At 47.0% G+C, this 18,371-nt stretch overlaps 1 protein-coding gene across 2 annotated transcripts in view; it reads left to right on the plus strand.

The window, feature by feature from the left end:
- SCAMP1 (secretory carrier membrane protein 1) overlaps positions 1-18,371 on the plus strand; it is a 153,287-nt gene that overhangs the window by 1,567 nt on the left and 133,349 nt on the right. Inside the window, exon 1 of one of the 2 annotated variants that reach the window (XM_033929444.1) lies at positions 8,236-8,423. The exons of the other annotated variant lie outside the window; for it this stretch is intronic. Coding sequence (XP_033785335.1) covers positions 8,367-8,423 — 57 coding nt within the window. The 5' untranslated portion in view covers positions 8,236-8,366. Of the gene's footprint in view, positions 1-8,235; positions 8,424-18,371 lie in introns of those variants that run through there. 2 annotated transcript variants of the gene reach the window in all.

Here is an 18,371-nt window from a genome sequence, read left to right on the forward strand (position 1 = left end):
CAGAAATGGCAGAGTTTATAAACTGTTCACAGGCTGCTGTGGTTAAAGTGTACCGTGAGTGGACAAATGGAACCTTTTCAACGACTCTATGTGGTAACTGGGGGGACACATAAGCCATTGATGCAAGAGGTTGATGCAAACCGATCAGCAACTCACCGCCCAAGCAGGGCTTCCAGATCTGTGTCCAAATGATGGTGCAGCAAATCCTATTGCAAATGGGGCTCTGGAGCAGATGGCTGGTGACTGAACCCATTCTCACGAGGGGTCATCGCAAAAAACGGCTACAATTTGCACAGCCAGCATTGGACTTGCACCGACTGGCAGAGGTTTGCCTTTACCAATGACTCACGTTTTCAGCTCCATTAAATGAATGTATTTTGGCATGTCAGGCGTGAAACCACTAAGAACAAACACTCAGCAACCATTGCTGGACATGCACAAGCTGATGGCGGCAGTGTTATGGTCTGGGAAATGTTTTCTTGGTATGGGCTGGGTTCCTTGATACCTCTGGAAGGCACTCAACTAATATGGGTATCTCTCCATCCTTGCTGATCGAGTACACCCATACATGTTGATGGTCTTCCCTGTGGCCAATGGGATCGTTTAGCAAGACAATGCAACACATCATACCACCAGAATAGCAAGCGTGTTGAAACATGTCTGTGCATGTTGTGACATATCTCAAGGTTAGTTGCAGAGAATCTACAGAATAAGTTCCCAAATCATAGTTCTAGTGGTTGACAATCTGCTGTAAAGGGTTCATTCCCTGTGGACATTTAAAACCCTCATAATATCAATCCAGCAAGTCCTTAATAACAGCAGGGAGAGGCCAATATTCATCAAAAGAGAATTCTTGGAAATCAACACTATTAAGTTTTCAGTAAAAAAAACATACATGTCTCCCTCTCACCCCGACCCACACCACCCATGTAAATTGAACAATCAATTTGAATTTAACCATTCACTCAATTCAGACTTTTATAAACCTCTAGCTGTCTCATCTCCAAGCTGGGGAGCTCTAACTTCATAATCTTTTCTATGAGAATTGTTCCATCCCCTTAATCATTTTGATTGCCCTTCTTTGTACCTTTTCCAGTTCTACTACATCTTTTTTTTTTTTTTTTTTTGAGATGGGGTAACCAGACCTGCTCATAGGCCTGGATTCTATAAATTACACCATTGTCAGTGGCCACCTTAAAAACAGCTGCTGCTCACATGTCAGTCATGTGACAGCACCATTTATAGAATCGCAGCTTCGGAAAAGGTAAGTGTCAAAAATGTAGGCCAGGGTTTTCAAGACATACATTTCTGGTGCCTACCTATTAAGTGAATCGGCACTTTACAATGCTTAATGCCACTTCCGGCATTAGCCAAGCCTTCAGTGGCATTAGGCTTCATAAAGTGCCTCCATATGCACAATGCAGGCGCCGCTAGGCACCTACACTTTCCCTTTTAAAATTATTTTTTAAGTTTTTAGACGGCGTTTTTAACTTGTTAGGTGCCATTTATTGAATATGGGCCACAATTTTTAAGATGCAGTCTCACCGTGTAGTGATACAGAGGCCATGATATAAGGAAGAAACAGAGAAGCAGAGTCTTAGAGAAGGAGAGTCTAACTCTAACATTCCTTGGTGGTTACTCCTGATGTGGAGCCTAGCATCATGTACTGTAGCTATCATTTTGAATCTTTAAGGCTGTTTTAAATATAGAAGGCTCAAGTTGATGGGAGAATATTCCAGAGCATTGGAGCCACAAAGATGAAAGCACTATGTCTAGTAAAGTCCAGAATATGCAGAGACAAATAACATCATAAGCAGCCAGAGTCCTCTGAACAAATTCAAGAAGTATATTAAAATGAAAAGAATGATAAGGGATACCAAGTAAAAAGGATGACCTTTACAAATGGCTTTATGGAGTACAGTTAGGACTTTGGCTTTAATTTGATAGATTATAGGAATCCAGTGATGCTGAACCAGCAGTCACGTGGTCAAATTTTCATATATAGCATGGAGGGGTATTAAAAAAAAAAAAAAGTCTAAGACCAAATTGGACGTTTCCAGCTGAACGTCTAAAGTTGGAGGGACAAAAATGTCCATTTTCGAATGGCAAACTGCTGGAAGTCCAAATATAGTTTGTTTGGTTTTTTTTAATTGTCTACTTAGATGTCTTGACCACTGGGACATCTACGCCACCAGAACATCTAACTTTATACCCCATTTTCAATCGGAAAAACATCAAGGTTGAAAACGTCCTAATCCTGACCATTTGGACATGGGTGGGGCCAGCATAGTATAGTAATGGACTGGCCACATAGACATCCCAACAGAGCAACGGGTCACCTTAGAGGACACTGCTGTGAACTTTACATAAAGGGTGCCAGCTGTATATCTCACCATAACCCCCTTATAATTTAGGGTGAGCCCCCCCAAACCACGCCCAAAAATCCAGGCCCATGCCATACTAACTAGTACACTTCTGGTGGAATGTGTAAGCCCATCAAAACCCACCACTTGCTGTACTGCCATACAGGCAACACCTATAGGCATAAGAGCTATTGAAGTAGTAGACAGGTAGGTACAGTAGGCTTTGGGAAAGTTTTGTAGGGCTCACCATATAATGCATGGGATTTATGGTGAGATGTGAACCTGGCACCCTTAATGGAAACTTCATAGCAATGCCCCCTAGGGCACCCCACTGCTCTGCTGGCATGTCCATGTGGAAAATCCATTAAAAATGTTGGCCTCTCTGACATACAAATGGCTTGTTTTGGCTGGTTTTAATTTTAACTTTTTTTAAATTCCAATAATGGCATTAAAAAAATAGAAGTCTAGCTAGATAAAATATTGAACTGGGACATTTTTTTTTTTTTGGGGGGGGGGGGAAGACGCATCTTGCAGGTTCAAAAGTAGACATTTTTGCAACCCATTATTTGGACGTTTTCTCAAAAAGTCCAAAGTCAGACTTAGATATCCAATTGAAAATACTCCTCCACGTCATCCAAAGTAGACATCAAAATTTACATATGCTAAAAGAAATGTACACACAACCAGAATGTTGTTTTATGGGATCTGGAGCATTGTTTGCTGCTTGATGCTGTACTTTGCCATTTGAGATCGTGGTCAATCAGTCTTCCTCTGTGTACTTTCCTCTCTTTGGTTCTTGCTTACTATCATAACAGTCCAAAGATCATTGCAGCCTTTTCCCATCTCCTCCTTCCCCTTGGCATCTTCTTCCTGCTTTCTCCCCAGTATTTCTGAAGCACTACCTCCCTGCCTTTTCTTCCTCTCACTCAGACCCTCAGACCCTCAGAGTATATATATATTATACTCAGTTAAAAGTATGTGTGTGTGTGTTTGGCATTGGTAGTGGGTGTGGTGCTGGTTCTTCTGCTGTTGCAATGTAGACTAGCTACTATGAGTGATACACACCCCTATGATTCCTGTTTTCTTTGCCTTGGAGGCGGGAAAGGCAACAGAAAAGCAGGAACTGCCCTTTATAGAGGGTATCCAAAAAAAATAAATATTCAGTGCCAGAATACAGTTCTTTGCCACATGACAGAGATTTAGGTTTGACAAGGAACTGAATCTTTACCTGTTTAGCCCATTACAGGCTTGGCCACAACTCATTGCTTACAGGGAATAAGCCCTGCTACTGCATTACCTGCCTTACCACTATAGTGTCACAGACACCACTTTAAACCACAGCCAGCATCAGCCAATCAGTCACATTATGCTGCATTGTTCAGTTTCTAAGCTCTTTTCTCATGAGAGTCAATCAATACCGCAGCAGCAGTCACCTGAAACAAATACAAAATGTTATGAGCTGACACACTTGCTGGGGGCTATCGATTGCACCCACATATCTAATCAGGCCAGTTGCAGAAAAAGAGGGGGAATACAGGAATAGAAAGTTCTGTCTTGCCCTAAATATGGAAATGGTCTGCAATGTCTCTCACATTATAACTGATGTGTATGCATGTTTCCTAAATTCTTGTCACAATTGGGCCTACTTATGATCAATACCTAATACCCACTTATATATATTTGATTTACTGCATTATTGTTTATTAAGTCATTTATTTAGCCTGTCCTCCCAAAAGGAGCCCAGAGCGGGTTATAAGAGTACATTCATAGTCATTCTGGTATGATTCCCTTTTGTATCTGATTATGGTGTTCTTTTTTTAATATAATTTTAGTTTGTGCATCACCATGACCTGTTTATCAGATTGGGCAGTGTAGAAAGTTTAAAGCATAGTCCATGATCACTTTGAGAGTGGCCAGTTTACCAAGGAATGTTTTCTAGAAAACTCTAACAAAGGCTGCAGTATAAACAAAATAACACATGAGAAACAAGGAAAAACTGCAGACAAAATGTACAAGATACAGGCTATGTTTATTATGTCTATTATTAAATGCGGTTAATGTTACTACCTTTTAACAAACCAAGGGACCCAACATGGTGGACGTTGATTGAGGTATCCCTATTCCGGATTCTCTACAAGGAGAGCTGTTCCATCAGTTGGTAATGGAACCCACGCGGGTTGGGGTCATTCTGGACTTAGTGCTTATAAACGGGAAAAGTATTTCTGATGTTACAGTGGGTGATTATCTAGCATCCAGTGATCACTGCATGGTACGGTTTAATATTAAGATGGGTATAGAGAGGGCTCATTCAAAAGCAAAGGTTCTAGACTTTTAAAAAAATTAACTTTGTTCGGATGGGGGTTTACGTCAAGGAGGGAACGTCTGGAAGGAGTGGAAATGCGGTGGGCAAAACTGAAAGGAGTGATTATAAGGGAGGCAAGTAAATCAAAGTATGAGGAAAAGAAGGCCGCTTTGGTTCTCAAAAGTAGTAGCTGAGAAGGTAAGGAATAAGAGGTTAGCTTTCATAAACTATGATCACAGAAAGAGGAAGACAGGCAAAAATATCTGGAAAAGTTAAGAGCGGCTGGTCGTGCAGTCAGGAAAGCAAAGATGCAAATGGAAGAAAAAATAGCTAACATGGTAAAATGGGGAAGACAAGACATTTTTTTAGATATATTCGTGATAGGAAGAAGTGCAAAAGTGGCATTGTGAGACTCAAAGGTGAAGGGAAGGAATATGTAGAAGCTGATAAAGAAAAGGCTGAATTTCTTAAATATTACTTAAATATTATTTCAAGAAATAGCGACCTAGATCATGTAAGCAGATAAACTCTGGATGTACATAGAGCAGACCTCCTTTCCTGACATCTACCTCTGGAGATTACTGTGGGCTCCCAGGAATATTTTACATAGACATCTCCAGACCTCTAACCCTTTCTTACGAGCAGTACTCACAATTTGGCACAGGCTGGATAGCCAGTCCATTATAAGATTGGCCTCTCCCATGTCTAAATGGTCTTGTTCTGGGTGTTTGGGACTTGGATAAAATTTTGGTTAAAAATGTGGTATAAATACAGACATACTGGTGGTCTGGATGAACAATAGCCAGGATGTCCAAATAGACGATTTAAAAAAAAAAAATTCTAGAAATATTTTTTGAGAATGGGAATTTTCCCACTGCCGGCCTTAGGCGTCTAGTGTCATATGACCAAATTGGACTTAGATGTATGTTTTGATTATGCCCCTCCACGGCTCTTCAGCTTGGAGAAAAGACGGCTCAGGAGTGATATGATAGAGGTCTATAAATTAATGTGGAGTGGAAAGGGTAGATGTGAATCGCTTGTTCACTCTTCCCAAAAATACTAGGACTAGGGGATATGCGATGAAGCTACAAAGTAGTAGATTTAAAACAAACCGGAGAAAATATTTATTCATACAACGTGTAATTAAACTCTAGAATTCGTTGCAGGAGAATGTGGTGAAATCAGTTAGCTTAGCGGGGTTTAAAAAAGGTTTTGGGGAAATCCACTGCTTAGTCATAGGATAAGCAGCATAAAATCTGTTTTACTACTTGGGATCTAGCTAGGTACTTGGGATCTTGGTTGGCCACTGTTGAAAACAGGATACTAGGCTTGAACCTTCAGTCTGTCCCAGTAAGGCAATTCTTATGTTCTTATTTCCTCCATTCGGAGAAGAATTGTTCCTACTTTGTACCTTTCAATTCCCCACATCCACCCCCTCAGCAGTTTCCACTATTGCTCCTACCCTTCACCTCTTCCAGCTGTAGCAACTGTTTTGACTGACCCTCTAACTGTCATTCTGCAGGAAGACTCCTCCCCCCTCCCCTCTGCTGACATTATTGGTCTTTCTCTGCCAATCCCATCCACACAAGAAAAGAACTGCATCTTAGGGGGTGAGACCTTGCAAAGAAGAATGAAAGAGCAAGGGGATTCCCCTCTGAAGAACAACAGGAAGTCATAAAAGATGATTCCATTCTTAAGAAGGTCTGCCCTAGATCCTGAGGATCCTGGAAATTCTGGCCTGTCTTAATTCTATTTGACTCGATCTCTGCTATGGTATGGGAATCCTGCGATACCCCACAACATATAATGCTTTGTCACCATCAAACAGTAGTAACTTCATCATTCTCTAATTTAGTGTTCTTCAACTGTCGGTCCATGGACTGGTGCCAGTCCGCAGAAATTTCCTGCCGGTTCACAGGGCCGGCACATGCATTGGGCCCCAGATAGTGCTCTTCAGCCGCCAGTCCACGGTGCGATCGATGAGGCGTTGTGTTCGGGCTGGCTCCCTCTTCCTCAGTGCTGCAGTGCACAAAGCCATGGGCAGAGGCTTCTATGCACGTCCTGCGCCTGAACCGGAAGCCTTCTCTCTGATGTCGCTGCCCATGGCTTTGTGCACTGCAGCACTGAGGAAGAGGGAGCTGGTGGCAGGGGGTGGCAGGGCAGAAAGCATAGCACAGCATGGAGGGAGGGAGACAACAACGGTAGGGGGAATGATTTTACTTTTTTAATTTAGTGATTGATTTACATCTGCTGTTCAGGAAGAAATGCATGTTTCTTTTCCTCTGGAGTTGTACTGCATTTAGAGTCTTGCATCTTAGGGGTTTGTTTGTATATATTAGTACTTTTAGTTTTTGGTCCTGTATTTGCATGGGGTTATCTATGTTCTGGTAAGAATTAATATTGAGAACCATAACTAACCAGGTAATAAGTATGGAAACCCAACCAAGTCGTGAATGTGCAAGACCGGAGGATTAGGACTTCGATGGGAAGATAGGACTTCAATGGGAAACCAAGGTGGCAAGGGGGCCCCTTCTGGTTATTCAGACAGGTCGTGACCTGTTTGGGCCGCCGCGAGAGCGGACTGCTGGGCAGGATGGACCTATGGTCTGACCCGGCGGAGGCACTGCTTATGTTCTTATGTTCGTACAGTGTGCTTTGTGTAGTTTAATTTTGTGGTTAACCATTATGTGTTGTTAATACAATTATATTGTGTGTGTGTGTGTATATATATATATATGAAAAATGAATGGAAAAAATGGTATTACAATTACAGTAGTACTATTATGGTGGGATGTGGCCCACGACTTAGATCAGTGTTTTTCCAACTGCTGGTCCGCGGACCAGTGCCGGTCCACAAAATAATTATTTTATTTCCGCTGGTCCATAGGTGTCAAAAGGTTGAAGAACGTTGCTCTAATTCAGGGGTGTCCAACCTGCGGCCCCGTGAAGTATTTTGTGCGGCCATGGTCAATGCAGTGTTCTCCTCTGCTGCCCCCGGGTGTTTACCATTTTGCCGGCTCCCTCCTCTGTCTTGCTGCAGCGTTTGCGTGGCCCCAGAAACATTTTTTTCAGCCAATGCGGCCCAGGGAAGCCAAAAGGTTGGACACCCCTTCTATAATTCATCGGGTTCCTCCTTCCTCACATTGTCTTGATACACCTAATTTTATCATCTGAGTTTCAAAATATATAATTTTACCTTTCTTAATTCATACAACCGTAGTTTGCGTGACTCAAAAGACCCCAAAAATACAGAAATTGTATCACCTAAGCAGGGACTACTACCACCCCCCCTCCCCCAAGTTCAAAATCTGCAAAGGTCCAAAACAATGGCTAAGTTGAGAAATTTAGATATTAAATATGAAGCACTGCAACAAACAAAAGCAAGAAGTATGCTACTTATTAACCTATACCTTAGAAATCACAGGAAAAACCTAAAGGCTATGAGAAATTCCTCTCTACAAGCCAGGCTTTTATAGTAACGTAACATCATCCCCCACTTTCTTCCTCCCCCTTCTAACTCTCTCTCTCTCTCTTTTTTTTTTTTTTTTACACGGCGGTCGAATGACGTAATTTCCGGCCCTGCCATTTTGGTCTGAATAGCGGTGCATGTAGGAGCTGGAGTCTGTGGGCTATAGGTGTCTGGGAGCTTCCCGGAGCGCCCTGCAAGTTTGGGACCGGTGTGGTGAATACCAAGCCACAACATGTCCGATTTTGACCGTAACCCCTTTGCGGACCCGGACCTGAATAACCCTTTCAAGGTGAGAACGAGATACTGCTGGCAGCCGCAGAGCTGACGGGGAGGGGGCCGGGGAACCTGCGGGGACCAAAGGTGCTGGGGAGTGGGGTTGCTGGAGGAATAGTGGAGTCAGATAGTGCTCCAGTCTCTCGTAGGCTGATCTCGTTATTTATTAATGACAAATGTTTTTGTGGGAGCCATAGGAATAGGATGCCTTCGACTTTATTTATTTATTGCTGTTGCTCCGAACTGTGCTTGGTTGGGGGCTGGGATGGAGATGGTTTAACTCCTGCTTGTTTGAGCAGATTGAACAACCTCTTGTACCTCGTTTGGTGGTGTAATTCTTTGAAAATGGTTTTGTGTAGCCTTTGTAACTCCTGGTTTGTTGGCAGCGCGGCTTCTCTCTGCACAACCTGCGAGTCAAATGTTGCTGAATATTACGTTGTAAATACTCATTTTTATGCGCTTCTTGCCTTTTTTGTTTATAACGAATGTCTAATTTTGCCTATATTAATATTTTTAATATGAATTCAGACTTTTTATATATATATATATATATATTTATAATCTCATATAATACAGTAGTTTGTATTCGAATAGTTGTTCAGTTAAGTAGCATGAACTTGTGTATGCATAAGTAAACTTAAAGTATTCTCTAACTAGGATGTACTCCTGGTAAAATTCTGCGCAAAATTTTTGAAAATTCTGTGCACAATATTTCAAAATTCTGCAAAGTTTGTTTGTAGTGTTTTGCGTAGAATTCTCCTTAGGCCTGAATTTCCTTCCTGCCTTTTCTTTTCTCAGATTGCAGTCTCCTCAGTTCCCTCTCTCCATCTGCAGTTCTGTCACCCTCTAAATCCTGCCCCTCTCACTTGTACCCTGAATGCCCTCCTTGGCCCCCATAGTATGGTATCTCTCTCTACCTCTTTCCACTGGCTACGAATCTTCTCTTCCCTTTCCATTTCCTTTTTGGCCTTGGTCACTCTCTCTTTCTACATCCCCCCACCCCCACTTACAGGTCCAGCATCCATGTCCCCTCCCCCCACCCACTATCTCTCTCACTTGCATCCTGAATCTCTTCCCTATTCCCCTTGGTGTGGCATCTCTCTCTCCAGTCAAGCATCTATTCCTTCCCCCCCTCCGGCCTGGGTTTCTGTCTCACTCCCTTTCCCCTCTGCTCACAGGGTCCAGCATTGATGTCCCCTCCCCTCCCCTCCTCCCCCCCTACAGGTCTAGCATCCATGGCCCCTCCTCTCCTAGACCCCCCCAACTTGAAGTGTAGCATCCATGTCTCTTCCCCCTCTCCTCCTTTTCCTGCATTTCTAGCCTCTATGTCCCCTCCCCACTTGAAGTGCAGCATCCATGTCACCTCCCTCTCACCCTGCAGGTCTAGTATCAATGTTCCTTCATCTCTCCCGTCCCCCTCCTTATTTGCAGTTCAGGATCCATGTCACCATCCTCTCCCCTTCCCCTGTGCAGGTCTAGCCTCTCTCTGACTGACTGACTCACCCCATCCCCGGGTGAGATCAGACATGCCTGTGGGACCCTCGGAGCAGCAGCAGTGGCGGCAGCTGTCCGGTAGAGGCAACGCAGTGATGCCTCTACTTGTGGCCTACCCTGGAAGGGCTTTCCTTCTGCCCCGTCATCTATCCATAGGAAGTGATACGGCTGAGGGAATGCCCTTTCGGGGCCAGCCACAATCGGAGGGGGTGGGAGAGAGGCCAGACCCGCATGGGGGCGAAGAATGGTCGGGGACTGGGGCAGAATGGAAGATTTACAGAATTCTGCACAGCGTGGGGAATGCTGCACAGAATTTCACCAGGAGTACTAGGAAGGAACGATGCAATTAATTATTTACTTGTTCATTTTTAAGTAGGGAGCCTGCCATCAAGCTGTTTCTACCTGTTTTTTTCTATGATTCCATATCCACTGCTTTGCCTCCTCAACTTTTCAGGCTGTGTTTAATCACCACTATGACTCCTTGTGACTCTGGGCAAGTCACTTAAAACCCTTCATTACCTCAGCTACCAAAATAAGTACCTGTACACCATTGGTTTCCAATGGGTGGCTGGAGAGCCACATGCAGCCCTTGAAGTCCTCAAAACAGTTGGCTGTTGCACTCTTCAAATCCTGTAAATGCATTAATTTCAATCTTGCCCACTTGATATAGTAACTGCAAACAAGCTCTTTAAGTGTGTTACTAGGTGTCTTATGTATGAAATTTTACTACTGTTGAAAATCCAAAATAAAGTAAGTTTTTTTAAATATGTCCTTGAAGTATTGTAGAATCAATACTAGTATTAATCCTATATAATAAAACCCTAGCCGCGTATGCGCTCTCATACCTGCGTGCTTCCGTGAGCTCTGTTCTGTGAGATGTAGGTCCGTGGCTGCAGGAGTGCGCATGCGCGAGTCTCCAGCCTTACAGCATCTACTTACACTTGCCGGCAGGAGTGGCCGCCAGCGCTGGACTCCCTGCTCTCCAAAAGATCACGGTGTCGGCTCCTCTCACGAGCCGCACCAGCGTCGGAGAAGACTTCCGACGCTGGTGGGGATTGAGAGGAGCCGCCGTGACAACTTTAAAACTTTTTTAAAAAATTTGCCCGGAGCAGGCCAGACTGCGAGGCGGGCAGGGAAGCGCCGACAAAAAAGACTACAGCCGCGAGCTGCTCAACGGGACAAGGAAGGCAGCCACGCGAGGGAGGGCAACACAATTTAAAAAAAGGTAACATGCAGGGAGAAGCTGGGCCTGCCTGCGAGGAACCCAATAAGGGAAGGGGGGGGGCCCTTGGAGCAGGCTAGACCGTGGGAAAGGGGAGGGGCCAAAAGGAGCAGGCCACATTGTGGCAAGAGTAGGGAAGGGGGGTGGGGGAAAAGGCTGCTACTGCTACACAGGGACCTGGAGGGGAAGGGAAATACCGCTGCTGCACAGGGATGGGGGGGGGGCAGGGAAATGCTGTTGCTGCTGCACGGGGAAATGCAGGGAAAAAATGACAGACAGACAGCAGGAGGGAGGGAGACAGAAAGAAAGGAAGAAAGACACAGGGGCAGGGAGAGGGACAGAAAGACAGAGATAGGGGGCCAGGGAGAGAGAGAGAGACAGTAGGAGGGAGAGAGAAAGAAAGAAAGACAGACAGACAGACATATATTCTAGCACCCGTTAATGTAACGGGCTTCAAGACTAGTGTTTAATACCAACTCTGAACAAGCAGGTCAAAGCAGTTTACAAAACTTAATAGTGTGTGTATGTATAATCTTGAAATCCCCCTGAGCTTTCTTCTATACACACACTGCAGCCCTTCATATAAAAAGGTTGGAGATCACTGCTGTGTATAATATGTAAACTCCTTTGATTGCATCCTCAAAAAAAATACAAAACACATTCATAATAATATCAAATCCTAGCCCCTTTCCCTTTCTTCCTTCGTTGTGATTTCCATTTTCTATTTCAGCAGTTTTCAAGTGGAATTCTGAGAGTATCCTTAAAGGTTTTGAACAATGTGCTAGAAGGATTTGGTATTTCTCAAAATACTACTAGTAGGATTCTCAATGCATTGGATATTACAGTATGTGAACTTGTGATAAGAACATAAGAATTGCCGCCACTGGGTCAGACTAGTATTCCATTGTGCCCAGCAGTCTGCTCACACGGCAGCCCTCTGTTCAAAGATCAGTGCCCTGAGACTAGCCCTACCTGAGCATGTTCCGGTTCAGCAGGAACTTGTCTAACTTTGTGTTTTCCCCTATGACAGACTCCAGAAGAGCGTTCCAATTTTCTACCACTCTGGGTGAAGAAAAATTTCCTTACGTTCGTACAGAATCTATCCCCTTTCAATTTTAGAGAGTACCCTCCCTACCTTGGAGAGGGTGAACAACCTGTCCTTATCTACTAAGTCTATGCCCTTCAGTACCTTGAATGTTTCGATCATGCCCCCTCTCAATCTCCTCTGTTCGAGGGAGAAAAGGCCCAGTTTCTCTAATCTTTCACTGTACGGCAACTCTTCCAGCCCCTTAACCATCTTAATCGCTCTTCTCTGAACCCTTTCGAATAGTACTGTGTCCTTCTTCATGTATGGCGACCAGTGCTGGACACAGTACTCCAGATGAGGGTGCACCATGGCCCGGTACAGCGGCATGATAACCTTCTCCGATCTGTTCATGATCCCCTTCTTCTGAGTAGCAAGTGTAATACTGTGGAGTAAGACAGGACAGCAGCATCTGTAATTATGTCACACAATGGACAGGTATTTGTTTTTATCCCAGGACAAGCAGGCAGCATATTCTTAACGCATGGGTGATGTCACCGACGGAGCCCCGGTACGGACCTTTTTAACTAGAAAGTTCTAGTTGGCCGCACCGCGCATGCGCGAGTGCCTTCCCGCCCGACGGAGGAGATCGTGGTCCCCAGTTTCTTCGTTTCCGCGGAGCGAAGAAGACACATGTGTTTTCAACGGCCGTTGAAAAACTAATTTTTGCCTTCCCGCTCGCGTATTTCTTCACTTTTTTTCCTTTTTGCTTATTGGATTCCCTTTATTTTTGTTTTCAAAAAAAAAAAAACTCGTCGAGTTTTCTTTATTTTTTCAGGCCGGCCCAGGCGGGCCTGTTGCCACCATACAGGTCTCCGGGTTCGATTTTGCGGAGGCCGTGTTTCCATTCATGCCCCCTCAACCGGGTTTTAAGAAGTGCCAGCGGTGTGCACGCCCGATCTCCCTCACTGACCCACACAATTGGTGCCTCCAATGCTTGGGTCCAGAGCATCGGGCTGACACCTGCACCCGCTATGCTACGCTTAAAAAGCGTACTTTGAAAAATCGGCAGATCCAACAAAATATTTTGTTTGGTACCGGATCTGCCATGGAACCGGCTGCGACGTCGACGGCACCACAAAAGTCGGCACCGACGACATCGACACCACCAGACCCTTCCTCGGGGTCGTTGGGTCCAGGTAAGCCGGCTAAGAAGCCTCCCACTTCCCTTGAGCGCCCTCCTGCCACGGTTGCGACACCGGCCCTCCCGGCACCGCACCGGCCACGCAAACGCTCAGCTCCGATCTCGGTGAGTGCCTCATCATCGGCCTCCTCATCGCCGGAGCGTAGAGCGGCACCTATGGTACCGAAGAAGAAAAAAGCGGTACCGGTGCCTCCCCTGGACGACCGCATCGCGGCCATACTCCAAACACAGTTACAGGAGCAGCTGCAACAACAGCTCCAACAACTGTTGCTGGCGTTGCTGGCACCGCACCTTCCGGTACGGGACCGGTCCGAGCCTCACACTGTCCCATCGGTGTCGACCCCCTCGGTACCGATTAATACTTCCATGCCGGTGCTCTTGGCAGAAACACCTGCAGTACATACCCGTGATGCTGCCGACCCTGTCCGGTCCCAGGAACGACATCGGTCTTCCTCATCCGGTACAGCCTCGGTGCGCTCAGGCAAATCTCCTTCAAAGACCCGCCATGCCGAGCCCTCCACACCGATGTCCAAACGTACGCACCCCGACGTTAGGGACCCAGATTTGTGGGAAGACTCCCCTCACGGTACCGAGGAGGACGCTTCGTCAACCGACGAAGAACCCTCCATGACCGACACCGTCTCCAAACCAGAGCAATCCTCTTTCTCCAAATTCCTTAGGGAGATGTCAGCAGCTCTTTCCATTCCCTTAGAGTCCGACTCTAAAAAGTCTCAGGCTTTCCTCGATGCCCTAGACTTTGAGCAACCTCCCAAAGAATTTCTGAAGTTGCCCGTCCACGACATCTTACGGGAAACTTTCTATAAAAACTGGGAAGCTCCCCTCACGGTTCCTGGAGCAACTCGTAAATTGGATAGCTTGTACCGGGTTATTCCAATCCCAGGATTTGATAAGCCTCAATTGCCCCACGAGTCCCTCCTGGTGGAATCTACTTTGAAAAAATCTCAGGGTTCCAGTGTATATGCCTCCACCCCTCCTGGCAGAGAGGGAAAAACCATGGATAAATTTGGTAAGCGCCTTTTCCAAAATGCCATGTTAGCCAATAGAGCCAACAACTACATCTTCCACTTCTCCTTCTACATGAAGCATCTGGTGCAACAGCTCTCCTCCTTACAGAAATACCTTCCTGAACGTAAGGTCCCTCTTTTCCAGCAACATATTTCCAGCCTCCTCCAACTCAGGAAATTCATGGTTCGCTCCATCTACGACTCATTTGAGCTGACCTCTCGCGTATCTGCCATTGCGGTGGCCATGCGACGTTTGGCATGGCTGAGAGTCTTAACCACCAGGACCGCCTGGCTAACGCACCTTGTCTGGGTGATGAACTCTTCGGAGAGTCCCTGGACTCAACAACCCAGAAACTCTCAGCACATGAGACCAGGTGGGACACTGACTAAATCTAAAAAGAAGACTCCACCTGCTCGCACCTACAGACAGCAGTCTTCCTACCAGCGCAGGTTCTCGGCCAGACCATTCAACCCGCCTCAACAGCAGCCTCGCCGACCTCGTCAACAGCATCAATCTCAGGCTTGCTCACAGTCTCACCAACCTGCCAAGCCTCTCCCTCCGTCAAAACCATCTCAGCCCTTTTGACTTTTTCCTCCAGGGCATAGCCAGTCTCCCATCATCATTGCCTCTTCCTCAGCCTATCGGAGGTCGCCTCCAAATCTTCCTCAGCCGTTGGGAGGTCATCACATCAGACCAATGGGTCCTCAACATCATTCGCCACGGCTACTCTCTCAACTTCCAGACTCTTCCACCAGACAATCCTCCCGTAGAGTCTGCTTCTCACTCCTCCCAAACCCCCCTCCTCCTGAGGGAGGTCCAATCCCTCCTTCTTCTCAATGCCATCGAAGAGGTGCCTCCGGCCCAAAGGGGTCAGGGGTTCTACTCCCGCTACTTCCTGGTTCCCAAGAAGACAGGAGACCTTCGTCCCATCCTCGATCTCAGGGACCTCAACAAGTGTCTGGTCAAGGAAAAGTTCAGAATGCTCTCCCTTGCCACGCTTTACCCTCTTCTCTCTCAACACGACTGGCTATGTTCCCTGGACCTCAAAGAGGCCTGCACTCACATCCCAATCAATCCGACTTCACGTCGCTACCTACGGTTTCAGATACAGCACCGTCACTATCAGTACAAAGTGCTACCTTTTGGCCTCGCTTCATCGCCCAGGGTGTTCACCAAGTGCCTTATTGTGGTGGCGGCCTTCCTCAGGTCTCACAATCTCCAGGTGTTCCCCTACTTGGACGATTGGTTGGTGAAAGCACCTACGTCTCCACTTGTGCTACAAGCCACTCATCACACCATCTCTCTCCTCCATCTCCTGGGGTTCGAGATCAACTACCCCAAGTCGCATCTGCTTCCCACACAGCGACTTCAGTTCATTGGAGCAGTTCTCGACACCACACTAATGAGGGCGTTTCTCCCCTCCAACCGTCAACGGACCCTGCTCCACCTCTGTCGTCAGGTGCTCCTTCATCACTCCATTCCTGCCCGACAGATGATGGTCCTCCTGGGCCACATGGCCTCGACGGTCCATGTGCTTCCTCTGGCGCGACTCCACCTCAGGACACCTCAATGGACTCTTGCCAACCAATGGTCACAGACCACGGATCTTCTTTCTCATCCCATCTCTGTGACATCGTCTCTTCAGCAATCTCTTCAATGGTGGTTGAACTCCTCAGATCTTTCCAGGGGTCTACTCTTTCATCTACCCCCTCACTCCATGATCGTAACCACAGATGCTTCCCCCTATGCGTGGGGAGCTCACCTGGGAGATCTACGCATCCAGGGACTCTGGACCCCTCAGGAGCGTCAACATCACATCAATTTCCTGGAACTCAGAGCCATGTTCTATGCTCTCAAGGCCTTCCAGCACCTTCTCTGCCCTCAGGTTCTTCTCCTGTGCACAGACAATCAAGTCGCCATGTACTACATAAACAAGCAAGGCGGCACCGGATCTCGCCTCCTTTGTCAGGAGGCTCTCCGCATCTGGACCTGGGCCACGGCCCGCAATCTCTTCCTCAAGGCTGTCTATATCCAGGGCGAACAGAACTCCCTGGCTGACAATCTCAGCCGCATCCTTCAACCTCACGAGTGGACTCTGGACCCTTCAACACTCCACTCCATCTTTGCTCGCTGGGGCACTCCGCAGGTGGACCTCTTTGCAGCACCTCACAACCATCAGCTGCCCCAGTTCTGTTCCAGACTCTTCTCTCCTCATCGTCTGACCCCAGATGCATTCCTGCTCGACTGGACGGATCGGTTCCTCTATGCCTTTCCTCCACTACCTCTGATGTTGCGGACGTTATCCAAACTCCGCAGGGACAGGGCCACCATGATTCTCATCGCTCCTCGGTGGCCTCGCCAACACTGGTTCTCCCTCCTGCTTCAGCTCAGCTCCAGGGAGCCCATTCCTCTTCCTGTGTTTCCTACTCTACTTACGCAGCAACGTCAGTCTCTACTGCATTCCAATCTGTCTTCACTCCACCTGACAGCTTGGTTTCTCTCGGGCTGACCTCTCCAGAGAATCTGTCTCAGCCTGTCCGTCGCATTTTGGATGCCTCCAGGAAACCGGCCACCCTCCAATGTTACCATCAGAAGTGGACCAGGTTCTCCTCTTGGTGTCTACTGCATCATCACGATCCCACCTTATTAGCGATGGAAACTGTACTGGACTATTTGCTCTCTCTGTCCGATGCTGGCCTCAAGTCTGCCTCAATCAGAGTCCACCTCAGTGCCATCACTGCGTTTCATGAGCCTATCCTTGGAAAACCTCTCACGGCTCATCCACTGGTTTCCCGGTTCATGAGAGGCCTCTTCAATTTCAAACCGCCTCTGCAGTCTCCTCCTGTCGTCTGGGACCTGAATGTGGTTTTATCAGCCCTCATGAAACCCCCTTTTGAGCCTCTTGCCACAACTTCGCTCAAACTTCTAACCTGGAAGGTGCTTTTCCTCATTGCCATCACCTCTGCCAGGAGGGTTAGTGAGATGCATGCACTGGTCGCTGATCCACCGTTCACTGTTTTTCACCATGACAAGGTGGTTCTGCGTATCCATCCTAAATTCCTTCCCAAGGTGGTCTCGGCTTTTCACCTCAACCAGTCCATTGTGTTGCCTGTCTTTTTCCCTAAACCCCATTCTCATCCTGGGGAACAGGCGTTGCACACGCTGGATTGTAAGCGTGCCCTTGCATACTACCTTGACCGTACCAGGGCTCACCGCTCGTCCCCTCAGCCCTTTCTGACCTTCGATCCTAACTGTCTAGGTCGTCCTGTCTCTAAACGGACGCTTTCCAACTGGCTTGCTGCCTGTATCGCGTTCTGTTATGCTCGGGCCGGTCTCTCACTGGAAGGTGCTGTCACGGCCCACAGGGTCAGAGCTATGGCTGCTTCTGTGGCTTTCCTCCGTTCCACGTCCATCGAGGAAATCTGCAAGGCTGCCACTTGGTCCTCAGTTCACACGTTCACTACTCACTACTGTCTGGATGCCTTCTCCAGACGGGATGGACACTAAGGCCAATCTGTGTTACAAAATTTATTCTCCTAATGGCCAACCATCCCTCCTCCCTCTCTGTTAGCTTGGAGGTCACCCATGCGTTAAGAATATGCTGCCTGCTTGTCCTGGGATAAAGCACAGTTACTTACCGTAACAGGTGTTATCCAGGGACAGCAGGCAGATATTCTTGCGTCCCACCCTCCTCCCCGGGTTGGCTTCTTAGCTGGCTTATCTTAACTGGGGACCACACTCTCCTCCGTCGGGCGGGAAGGCACTCGCGCATGCGCGATGCGGCCAACTAGAACTTTCTAGTTAAAAAGGTCCTTACCGGGGCTCCGTCGGTGACGTCACCCATGCGTTAAGAATATCTGCCTGCTGTCCCTGGATAACACCTGTTAAGGTAAGTAACTTGGAAATCTTTCAGAAGATGTGTAGGGAGGTAGGAGAAAGCAACCCCACGTAAGAATTTATGAAAAGCCTTGCTGAGTCAAACCAAGATCTATTG

This window comes from Geotrypetes seraphini, chromosome 1 (assembly GCF_902459505.1).
Source record: "Geotrypetes seraphini chromosome 1, aGeoSer1.1, whole genome shotgun sequence".
Lineage (NCBI taxonomy): Eukaryota > Metazoa > Chordata > Amphibia > Gymnophiona > Dermophiidae > Geotrypetes > Geotrypetes seraphini.